This window comes from Cyprinus carpio, chromosome A25 (genome assembly GCF_018340385.1).
Source record: "Cyprinus carpio isolate SPL01 chromosome A25, ASM1834038v1, whole genome shotgun sequence".
NCBI lineage: Eukaryota > Metazoa > Chordata > Actinopteri > Cypriniformes > Cyprinidae > Cyprinus > Cyprinus carpio.
In genome coordinates, this window is record NC_056596.1 from 4,084,105 (window position 1) to 4,097,283 (window position 13,179).

General features: G+C 37.1%; 1 protein-coding gene across 1 annotated transcript in view; it reads right to left on the minus strand.

Moving 5' to 3' along the window:
- Positions 1–12,494, minus strand: part of LOC109050852 (chondroitin sulfate proteoglycan 4-like) — a 47,049-nt gene extending 34,555 nt beyond the window's left edge. Inside the window, exon 1 of the mRNA XM_042715076.1 lies at positions 12,275–12,494. Within this exon, the coding sequence (XP_042571010.1) occupies positions 12,275–12,347 (73 nt within the window). The 5' untranslated portion in view covers positions 12,348–12,494. The remainder of the gene's footprint in view (positions 1–12,274) is intronic.
- Between the last annotated feature and the right edge of the window lie 685 nt (positions 12,495–13,179).

Genomic DNA, 13,179 nt, shown 5'->3' on the forward strand with positions numbered 1-13,179 from the left:
TATCATTCATGTGTTGCACAGAAGTTTAATACTTAATGTTAATTGTCTGTTCAAATAAACCGTAATAGTGACACTTACTTAAGCGAACACTCTAGAACATTACTCACAGCCCCGTTTTCATTCACGTCCAGTTAAATATGGCGTCTACCCCTACTAAGGTTCATTGAATCTCTCACTGACAGAACCTTTCACTCATGTGGATCCCACTAAACTAACCTGCCACACATTTCTCATGATTCCTTCAAGATGTTGTACAACACAATGCCATGAATCAGGAGTGAGAACTGCAAAGCTCGTAACTGCCTCATAAATCTAATTTCATATAGTATAAGTCTGACTGATGACCTTTTATATACTCAAATGTTTCATGACTGTAAACAATTTCATATCACTATGTTTTTATGCACTAATTCAAACCTGGTGCTTAAGTTAGTCATGTGGTGGGATCACAAAAGGCACCAACGAAGAAAATCAAAATGATTAAAAACATGTTGTTGATTAAAATACAGTTTTAAGTAAAATAAAATTGAAAATATTAGATGAAGAACAAAACAAAAGAATATTATGTTGCCTTGGAAATAAGTAACAGAAATAAGCGCTAAAATTATTAACAGGAAATAAATAAAAACAAATTAGACCTAAAAAGTTCACTGGTTCATACATAAACATAGGCTTGTGGATATGTGATATCCAACCGTAATTTTGCCATAATACACAATAGTAAATGCATAAATGGACATAAAATATTGAGATTTTTGAATTATGAAATATTTACTTGATTGAGTTTAAATGACTTGATTATAAGAGAAGGAAAAGCATGCATGATATGTGTGTTATAAAATACATTAAATGAGCACTGCTACAGGAAATTGTTTGTTTGGGACAAAGTTATACAGGACCATTTTGCAAAAATATTTGACCACAGAATGCCGTGATTGAACAATCAGAATCAAGTATTCCAGAGATCCATGTAAAAGCAGGGTGGTGCCGCCTTCTAGCTGACATTAAAAAGTCATAAATGGCATCAAGTTCCACTTTGCTTGGATTAGACAAAACCTTCTTAGGCTCTGTAACGAATTGCTGTTTATGTGGCCGATGTTTCCTGCTACCATTCCAGAGCCATCAATCAGAGGTAATGACAGGCGGAGATGAGTAGTGTGTGTGTGACCGCAGGACAAGGGTGTCTAACCCCACCCATTCCTCCAGCTACTGCACAACCCGCAAACACACACACACACACACACACACACACACACACACACACACACACCACACACAAACACAAACACAAACAAACACAAACAAACAAACACTTCTGAAAAAAAAAAAACCACACACACAACACACCAACATTATTGTACACACACACACACACACAGTTATTTTTAATTAAAAAATGTAAAGCCAATTTATGTCTATTCAGCAATTTCTTCTTACAAAATAATGTAATTAATAAATAATAATAATTATTATTATTATTAAAACAAACAACATTATTGTATTTATAACTATAATTTTAATAAACAACAGAAGTCTAAGGTATCACCTCAAAATAGTGTCAGTAGTAATAATTATAATAATTTTATAATATTTAAATGAATAATATTGACTTAAACATAATATTTAATTGTAATATTATTTACTATTCTAGATATAATTCACCTCATAATAGTAGTAGTAGTAATAATTGTATTTTTATTATTTTAAATTACAATATTGAATAAATTATTAACAAACTTAATTTTAATATTATAAATAATATTTAATAATTTAATGTTTTTAACTATTCTAAATATAATAAAGGTCTCACCTCATGATGAGGATGATAATAATAATAATAATATAATACATTTATTTATGATTTTTTTTATAATTAATTAGTATAGTATAGTATTTTTTAAGGATTATTATTAATAACTTATTATTTAATTGTTATATTATTAAAAAATATTTATTTATTTAATAAAATAATTAAGGTCTCACCTCGTAGTAGTAGTGATTTTATTCATAATATTTCTATTAATTATATTGAATTAATAATATTAATAAATGTAAAGTTTAATTTTAATAATATTAAATGATAGAATATTATTAATAACATTAACTACAGTATCTTAGTTGAGTAATTTTGTAAATGTGTTTGTGTTTGTGCGTGTGAATTTGACCCCTTTTGTGCCTGAAGAGCTGAATGTTTATAAAGCGCTAACACAAAGCTTGTAATCTCACACAAACTTGCTCTTTCAGTCAGTCAGTCAGGTTTCAGTCAGTCACTCACCTAGTTGCATGTGTACCGTATGTGTGTCTTTGAGTCACAGCGGGTCAGTAACACCTTGCCAGCGTTGCTCCTTTCCGCTGATTAACTTAACTGAGTCATTATGCTTTTGCTAAGGGAGAGATAGACGGTGAAGGGATGGGATTTTCTCTCTGCCGCCACACAGACAGAATCACAACTGCCTTGAATACTGCTATGGCAGTCCTTGAAGTGGTTTTGTACTCATAAGAGAGAGTTGCTTTTTTAACGTTTATGCGGCACCCGCTGAATCCAGCTTAGACAGGAGGGGCCGACGGGAGGGGAGAGGGCAGATGGGGGCCGGGTGGAAAAGGAAAACTGAGAAAATAAAGTAAATAGTCTCAACAAAAGTAATTTTTCTGTTGTAAGAAAGGGTCTTTGTGCTGAAACCCCAACGACTTGGTGTCTCACTGCATCATGGAAAATCAAGAGGGAGGAAAAAATACAGTTTTTGAATAAAAAAACGACCAAAAAAGGAGACGTGTTTCACAAGCTGTTTAAATAACGTCTTCTTCCAGAAGCTCCCTAAACTCGTCGCCAAATGGTTTGGCTGTTGGTCGAGGGCTTTGTCTGTCTTACCTTGCTCTGCCAATGACAACAGAACAGCTCTACACACCCTTCACAAGCCTTTAAAGTTACAACCCCCCCCCCCCCCAAAAAAAACACTTCCTTTCCCTCCAGGCCCATCCATCACACATTAATACCTCTATTGTTATAAAATACATTTTGAGAACAAATTGTACATAGGGTTCACTGGAAGATGCAAAGCACAAACATGACATTTGTAGCTCAATGCACAATGAAAAATCATGTCAAATTAATCATGGCGTCTGAACTTTCTAATGAAATTTGATTAGGGAACTGCCACAGACTCACATAAAATATTAAAACAAACAAAATAACTAAATTAAAACAATAAAAAGCATTCAAAACACAACCTATTTTACCAAACCAAACATAACAAATATATAAATATAAAAAAAAAAAAATCAAAGGGAGCTGATTGGATCGTGAAAAGCAGTCTATAATGACAGCTAAAATTAAGATGAAAGAGCAAAAAGCATCAGAATCTTAAATAATCGAATGTATAAAGAAAGAATATTATTCATGTTAACTGAATGAAGATATCAGACTCAGGCTCAAAACACAAATTATGTAACTGTAAAGTTAAATGTTTTTGTAAAGTAAAAACCATCTAGGGGCTCAAAACAGAAGACGAAGCCTTCACACACAACCACAGTCACATACCAATAAAGTGTATATACTGACTTCAAGCACATATCTTAATTTTCCACCACAAGTTTGCAAAACGTTTTTAGAAATTTCCTTTGGATTTTATAGTCTAGAAATATAGTCACTGAATAGACTATAAAATCCAGATACCGCCAGGAATTCTGAGTCGTTTACTCAGTCACAGATGTTCGGTAATGCCTAAATCAGCCATTCCGACATCGCTCAATTTCACATCCGTTAAAGGGAGTAAAGTTCAGCTTTGTCCTTGATTTTCATAATAGGATTCATGCAGATGTGTTCATCCATCCTTCTCACATTTTCCATGACTTTTGAAAGCATTTCACATTGCCAGACAGACTGCCAAGTTGAACTGGTGCTGTTCGGAAACCTCTGTTTGTTCTGTGCAATGTCCTGAAATTGCATTCCACCGACGTTACTTGTTCTACTGAGACGACACATGGAAAACTATTTACGATATTCGCACTTTCGTACCAAAAGTGGCTTACAAGACAGAGAGCATTTTGTTAGCAGCACGTAGTGAAGAACAGAAGTTAAATCCACAGTTTTCCAGCAGTTGTACAACAGCAGCTGTTCACGCATCAATCTTAATACAATCCCCCCTAAAGGCCACTTCAGGCTCTGCTCACTGGCATGCATGCAGACAGGAAATATGGAATGATAATTAGATCTTTTCATTGTTTTTGAAGAATGCCGCTCTTTCACTTGCAGATGAAGTATTTTGAAGAAGCTGCTTGGAATTCTCCCAGCAGATTTGCCCTTCAATTCCCTAACCTTCCCCAAAAGCTTCCAGGCCTGACCAACATTCAGAGCTCCTCGGAATTCATTACGAGTGTTTATCGATTTAAACTCATAGCTGTTTACTATTGCAAACGGACTGTGGAGTAGCTGTTTGATTCCTCTCTGGCATTCTGTCTCACTTTTGGAGACCTTTGACTAGATTTGAACATGTCTGGGTGGATTATAATAGAGAACAGGTCAAACATTTACTTTAAATTCAGCTCTGAGGATCCTATTTTAATGAGTAATGGCAGATAAGATTCTGCTTTTTATAATTGCTCAGAAGAACCTCATATATAATAGATAACATGCCCTATGGGGAATCTTTGGGATTTCAAGGCATTCCCAAGTTTATGTTGAGAACGGGGTCAAAATTCTGTGGAATTTAGAGACTGAACATGCAGCATTTAATGACCTGGATTTATTTTACCATCGACAGCAATTAAAATGATCCATATGGATTCTTAGCATGCAAACACCCCGAGAACACCCAGTTTGTGTGAGAGGACTGGAGCATTTGGTTAATAAATTCACATCATTAGAGACCCCCAAACAGGAGGTTCATTAACGTCCACAGAGTTGCTAATGTCTAATTGCCCTGCTAATTTTTCCCTAAGAGGCTGGTGAAGTATTAGAGAACTTATTACCCCCCACCCACACACTTCAAACAATACACATAGTCCACACACAGTCCACACACTCTACACAAACACAATACACAGTTGCAGCAATAGCTGTCAGTGTTGAGTTGTGTTATCAACTGTGTTGCATATTATAGTGGTTTTATGAACTGTTTTACATTATAGAACTGTTTTGTTGCACTATAGAGTTGCATTATAGAGCATGTTGCACTATAGAATTGCATTATAGAGCATGTTGCCCTATAATGTTGTATTATAGAAAACATTGCGCTGTGGAGTTTTTATACTGTAGAGTGTGTTGTGGTAGTTGCCTTATAGGCCCTTTAGTATTGTATAGCACCATGGTGAACTAACTTAATAGGGTGTGTTGTGCCATAGAGTTGCATTATAGAGCGTCATGTATAGAGTTGTATTATAGGGCATGTTGCAGTATAGACTTGCTCTATAAAGTTGCTTTATAGAGTGTACTGCACTATAGTGTTGCATCACAGAGCGTGTTGTGGTATAGAATTGCTTTATAAACCCTTTAGCATTGTAGAGCTGCATTATAGAGCACGACAGTATGGAGTTACTTCATTGTTCTATAGACCTCAAATTGGATCCTCAAATCTGGACCATGAGATCCACTTTCCTGCAGAGTTTAGCTCTAACCCTAATCAAAGCCTGTTGTAAATCTGGACCATGAGATACAGAGTTTAGCTCTAACCCTAATGACGTTACATTATAGATTCTTTGCATTATATAGATTGGGGTTGGACTAAACTCTGGAGCGTATTGGATCTGCCCTGTGAGTTGCTTTATACATATACTATGTGTTAAAGACCATGCTACTGTATAGAGTTACATTATTCAGCACTGACTAAAAAAAACCAGTTAGAACTAAATACATGCCATATAGAAGAGTTGTACTATAGAGAGTGTTACTACATAGAGTTGCTTTATACACCCAGTTGCACTATAGAGTTGCGCTATAGAGTGTCACGGCATAAAGTTATGTTATAGAGTGTGTTGCGCAATAAAGTTGCATTATAGAGCATGTTGCGATATAGAGTTGCTTTATTGACCCTGTTGTTCTGTAGAGTTGTGTTATAGAGCATCATGCTGTAGAGTTACGCTATAGAATGTGATGCGGTATGGAGCTGCATTATAGAACTTGCTGCTGTGTAGCAAGGTTTCTCAACTCTGACCCTGAAGGTCCATTTTCCTGCAGAGTTTAGCTCCAACCCTAATCAAATATACCTGAATGAGCTAATCAGTGTCTTGAGGATGACTAGAAAGTTACTGGCAGGTGAGTTTGATCAATGCTGAAGGTAAACTCTACAGGAAAGTGGACCTCAAAGACCAGAGTTAAGACCCTTGCAGTATAGAGTTACTATATACACCCTATTGTGATATAGAGTTGCGTTATAGACAATGCTGCTGTATAGAGTGACATTTTCAAGTGTTGTGGGATAGAGTCAGGTTATAGACCGTGCTTCTGTAAAGAGTTACATTATAGAGCACCATAATATAGAGTTACGTTATAGAGTGCTGTGTTAAAGAGTCACATAGAGCATGTTGCGATGTAGAGTTGCTTTATAGACCGTGCTGCTGTATAGAGTTACGTTATAGAGTGCAACAGAGTTTTGGTTTTTCAGTTAAATTATTAAAAAAAAAAAAAAATATTTACTTGAGACGCAACACTGCATTAGATATAAAGCATGGTTTTCACTCGTATAGAAGCACATTCTCTGAAAACAAATCTTATGCAGTGTTGTATATCAAGTAAATTTATCTGAATTTTTGAGATGTACCTAGAAAACAAGTCAAGAAGACACTAAAAAGTCATTAAGAAGTGCATAGACTGTGTTGCTATGTTAAAGATGAAGTCGTGCTCTAGAGGTCTGTGACTGACAGTTTTCGCCCTACCCAGCACTCTGCTCATGTAATTCCTTTGCTCCTACTTATTTTAAGCTCACAGAATCCTGTGATGATGGAATAACTGTGTCCCTGTGACTCACAGTAACGACCTGTTACCCCACCCAGTCTGCTAACAGCAGCCTCTGAGGCAGCACATGCCCCGTTTGAGAGTGGGTTATATTTATCCCCTCCGCTGCAGAAAGGCCCATCCCAGTGCTCTGCTCTGTCCCCAGAGAGCGCCTTACTAAAGAGGTGTTTGCAAATTACCCAGAACGCCTCTGGCTGGATGGAGGTTTAATGCAGGACAGAAGTCAGAGCTGACACGCAGGCATGCTAACGGCAACATGAGGATCTCAGTGGAAAGTTCTAGCATTAGTTCTATCACCTCTCGTTCAGAAACTCTAGCCAAATCAGAGAGCGCTATAGCCATGGAAGATCACTCACAGTTGAGACTGTTTACAAATGATAAAGTTCACAAATGAGATTATGTTCACAAAGATGCTAGTTTTCAGGGATTATTTGAGCTATTTAGCTTTCTTGAGTGGACTCTGATTCTTTGAAGATTAAAAAGGTTCTTGTTACATTATACTCTCATAAAAAGTACTGTGGCGGTACCATGGTACAGTACTTTGATATATACCATGGCACTTTTTATTTACTGTGCTATTTTTATTCTACTCCAATGTACTTCAAAGAACATCATGGTATTGGGAATTAACATGAGACTATGTTGAACAAACCCAATGCTATTGGATTTAATAGGGTAGCATATTCAAAAAAGATGGTAAAATTTGCTAATTTTATATATACCATGACCATTCAGCAGTGATTTAACATTTCTGAATGGTATTTTTCAAAGTACTTTGGAGTAAAATTTAAATATCATGGTAAACATTCAGTCCTACAGTATACATCATGGTATAACTAAAGAAGTTTCTAAAGAAGCACAGTTCTCCTGTTGCATCAGGCTGCAAAACCCTTTTTAGAACCTTTATTTTTAGTGGCATCATGGGATTTCTAAGATTGGGAAACATACATTTATTTACTGTATATCTTACACTATATGGCATAAATGCTGTCTTGTGTACATAGATCTCTACTGCAAAATACTTTTTTATTTTATGAGTTTTGTGAAATGCAGATGTCTTTTCATTCCTGCATGGACTTCAATCCCAGCGGTTGAACAGTTTTGCACCTCTCTAGTGCAAGCGATAACCCACTGTAAATGATCTCGTCAAGCCAGATAGTGGCTGCTGGCCTAGTTTCCTGATCAGCAGACTGGAAAGCTTTGTCTCTGAGGAAACTGTGTGATGTTGTGGTGTTCCTTGCGCTGTCTCATGAAGATGACTCATGCAAAACCTCCCCTCAGGGACTCCACCAGAACCACTCTAATCACCAAGGAACTCCACCAGGCCAACTCAGTCTAATCACCAAGTATTCACTCAACACAATTTCAACTTTCACTATTAACCCATGAACCTCTCATTCGTTAGTGTACTGCATAGCTTTCCAGATGTTCTTCATAAGCAGCTCAATTAGTACAGAATCTAATCATTTTCAAAATCAAAATCATATTGTTTGAACATCTGTGAGGTTTGCATACAGTGGTATATAAAAATGGACAAACTCATCAAGATAGAAAAATCTGTATTTTATTCAGGGTCTCAATTTCTGGGATACAAAAGAGGAAACAACACTCACATACCACACTGTGACATCCCGCTAGGGTGTGTGTATGTTTAGGTCTGTTTATGAAGCAATAGTTGAGTGATGATCTCGTAGATAAATTTAACCTGATCTATTGTGACAGTGATTTGGCCAAGAGCCACTGTGGGGACGACTGCCCAGACCACACTGTATATAAACCCACAAACCCTCTGTGTCTCCGTAGTCGCGCAAGAGATTCCGTTAGATGAATATGAAATGACAGGAATATGGAGTATGGAGTTTATCTCTTCCCTACGGTCGGGTATTGTCGAGGTTGTGTGTGTGTATGGTGTTTCATACTGACAGATCATTTATTGAGGAGGACAGTGAGGAGGGAAAGTCTCAAGCATCAGGGTTTCAAACTTTCTGCATTGATTCCAGTGTGGGCGGAAGGTTTCCATGGGGACTGCAGACGGGAACGCTGTAGACCCTACCTCAACTCCCGGAGTAGAGTTAGTTTCACATAACTAGATGTTTGACTATCAGCATAAAGTGTAGCTTATTGCAGTGTGTAAATTGCAGCTTATTCTGACCAAGAACCATCCACCAAGACAGGAACAGGCAGGGCTGGGTAAAAAAATATAGATTATTTTAGATATTACAGTGTAATTTGATTCACAAACAAATGATTCGTATGAACCAGTTCTTTTTAGTGAATCAAACACATACTGCATGACCAGTGTGGTCCAGGTGTGAACAAATGACTCTTATGAACCGGTTCATTTAGTGAATCAAACACATACTGCATGACCAGTGTGGTCCAGGTGTGAACAAATGACTCTTATGAACCGGTTCATTTAGTGAATCAAACACATACTGCATGACCAGTGTGGTCCAGGTGTGAACAAATGACTCTTATGAACCGGTTCATTTAGTGAATCAAACACATACTGCATGACCAGTGTGGTCCAGGTGTGAACAAATGACTCTTATGAACCGGTTCATTTAGTGAATCAAACACATACTGCATTGACCAGTGTGGTCCAGGTGTGAACAAATGACTTCTTATGAACCGGTTCATTTAGTGAATCAAACACATACTGCATGACCAGTGTGGTCCAGGTGTGAACAAATGACTCTTATGAACCGGTTCATTTAGTGAATCAAACACATACTGCACGGCCAGTGCAATCCGATTTATGGGCACACAACTCTTATGAAGCATTTCTTTTTAGTGACTCAAACACAGTTAAACCTACAGTAGTTCCTCAAACTAATGTGAGAGAGTTCAATTTAATAAAAGTCACTAGTTTGAATCATTTTGAAACCCCACCTTCATATCTAACAGTATTAACACAGAGATGAAATTAACACTTAAACAAAAATAAAAACAAATTAATCACAATCCAATGAAATCGAAAATCTGTACGATTTTTGAACAAGTCCTTGTCTAAATCTAGCAGCATATGATGGATGGACAGATTTATGCTTTTCTTTCTGTATGGCACATTACTTCCATTCAAGGTCCACATATAATCTTGAAACATTCATCCCACTATCCGCTCACAAACAGCGGACCGCTGAGAGATCAGCGAAGATAAATGTTTGCCTTCTGTTTCTGAGACACCCCTTGTTATGCTGGAAACTGCAGCTCTCTCTGAGACCGGTGAACTAATCTCATCAATTTACAAATGCTAATATTATGTTTATTAATCTAATGTGCAGAGCTGTACAAACATTTATTAACCTGCCAACTACCCGGACTCAAACAAATGCACTGCTGCAAACACAACACGTATCCACACACTCTCACACACACTCCTTGTATAGACTAAAATGCTTACCAGCTCACAGGTCTGTTTGTGTAGCATGTTGCCATGGCAACAGACATCAGCTTGGAGGTTTTATAGTCCACCGATGTTACTGGTACACTGCTTACTGAGTCAATAATATCTGATCCAACATGATTCAGTCTCCCATACCTTATGATTCATATTAAAGTGTCCATGAAATGAAATTTTACAAATGCATGTTATTGATCTTATTATGAACAATTAATTCATGCATATATTTCATTTTTTTAAACATTTGTATCAACCTCATCATTTTTCCAACAGACTTCTCCAATCATTTAATCCACTTAAACTCTGCCCCTTTATCAAAATCAACTGCAAGCTCACATTCAGAGCCACCTCATCTGGTTAAGAATTATTGGATAGAACCCCACCCTACATTATTATTTTTTTTTTTTGATAAACTGTTTCACTCGGATGTATGTCACAATACAGAAGAAAAGATTTTTCGCTACTGTTGTTTTATTGTGATTTTAAAGGTACAGTGTATTGTTTTCTATTTTAGTAGCTTGACTGTAAAAATAATGATTGTTTCCAAATAGGTTTCCCAAGCACTGCTAGCGTCTAGCAATCAAACAGGAAGCCCCGCCCCGAACTCAAGCCATTGGTTGAGCAATAAGTTGCAATGTCGGATCAATGAAACAAACAATGATGAAAGTGCCACAAAGCTATAGACTCACTATATGTCAACCTATGAACTGCTGACTCTTCGTTAAGCCCCACCTTAAAACCAACTTTGGTTTGCTTGATTATCAGTACATAATTTATTAAAAAATCATGTTAAAATGAATCAAATATGATACATCAGTCTTTTGAGGAAACTTTTGGGCACATAAATATTATCATCTGCACCAAATAGCATATTTTTTCCTCTAAATAAAATGTAAGCATTTTTTTCCTCCTCAAATATGAGCTCTATATTCTCTGTATGTTATACTATATGAGGCAAAAAAGCCTGACGTATCAAATAAGACACTCAATAAAAAACACATGGATTTTTTTATAGATGTATTTTATCTAAAGATTTAAGGTTCAGAAGTTCCGTTTCAAAAAAGTAGATTTTAGGTCAGGCTTTACAGGGTTAAAACTGACCAAATCTATTCCAGACTCAGTCTGACAGTTACACAACTTTACTCTGAACATCTGCTTGTGTCACGCCCCTTCACGCCCTGCCACGCCCGAGCCCATCTCACAGCTACAGTTAAGCATTGATTTGTACTATTTTGCAGCCTCTCTTACTCATTTCTCCACACATGGTCCTCATGTGGTTTCTAACAATTCAGGGTGTAGATGCCAAAACATTCTTGATAGTCTACCAGCTCAAACGCACATTGTTGCCCGTGTTGCTGTTTTCTCTGCTGTTATGTGAGTTTGTGGCAGCTAGTGATGGATAAATGCTTTGATCTGAAGCTGAACAACGGTCACTTCAGTGCAACTTTAACTCACATGCTAATTAGACTGCAGGTCTCACAGGCGCTGCTAAAGATCTCGGAGCGGAAAAGCAGGAACATCTGTGCATAGGGCAGCTGATCCACACCTCTGAAAGTGACTCTTTATTTCAGGACCTCTGATCTGCGCGAGCCGCTGCCAGACTGACCAAATGCACGCAAAGAGTCCTCAACGGAAGCAAGAGAAGGAGGGGTCGCCAAACTGTGGGTTTATTGTACACCGGCAGAACAGAATCGAGCCTCACAAGTATGAATGAGTTTTTTTCTATGAGGGAACCTTTGCCTTAACACACACTTTGAGTTGTTTGAAGCTTCTCCACTGAGCTCGTGCTCCACAATCTTGCAGAATACACAATAATGCAGCTTTTGTAAAAACTTTTGCACTGCTTTCAAATATTCAAACACATATAATATTCTGCTAGACTGGCTTATTAATTATAATACACTGAGACTGAGTGGGCTTACCTCCGTTGGCAGTCTGGAGCAGGTATAGCTGTGCCAGAAAGAGGGCAGACAGGAGCAGACACAGGGCGCTCATCTTGCCACTTTAGTCCGAGTCTCAGAGTCTCTGTGGCCACTTTGGGACCTGGAGCTTGTGCAGGGTGTACTCATGGAGGGGGCGGGACGGACACGGATGAAAATGATACCCTAAACCCCCCCAAATCTAAAGAAAAAAAAAAACGGCCCCATACACACAAACACACACCCCTGCCCAGCCCTGCAATGCCCCTCTGGAAAAATTACACCTCTTTTTCTTTTTTCTTACACTACTCCACCCCCAATTTCCATCCTCTCTGCTCTGTAAAATGATTCAGCTTTCATTCAAAAAGCAGACTGACCTCAGAGTTTCTCTAAACCTTCTGAAAAAGTTCTGAAGATTAGATGAAAAAAAAAATATGAAAAATAATCACTAAGATGTTATTCTAGGAACCAAAATATCACTCATTCTCTTGGCATCAAAGTGTCCACGAAGAACATACATGTAACCTTTCCATTACACAAAAGGTTATTTATAGTGAAAAAAAAGGTTCTTTAGGTTATTCAAATGTTCTTTAAACTAAGAAAAATGGCACTTTTATGATCTTATCACCTAAAATGGTTCGTCTGTGGCACCACTGCAAAAACCCAATTTCTGAAACTTTATTGTGAATGTATATATATATATATATATATATATATATATATAATATATATATATATATATATATATATATTTACAGTTGGACTAGTAAGGATCCAACCAAAAAACCCTGGTAACCCACATAGCATCTACATAGCATCTAGTCATCTACTGATCACAATATTCTCTTAAAAAACACACAAAAAAACCTTTTTTTAATTAAAAAGTTAAAAAATAACTGATGAAAGTG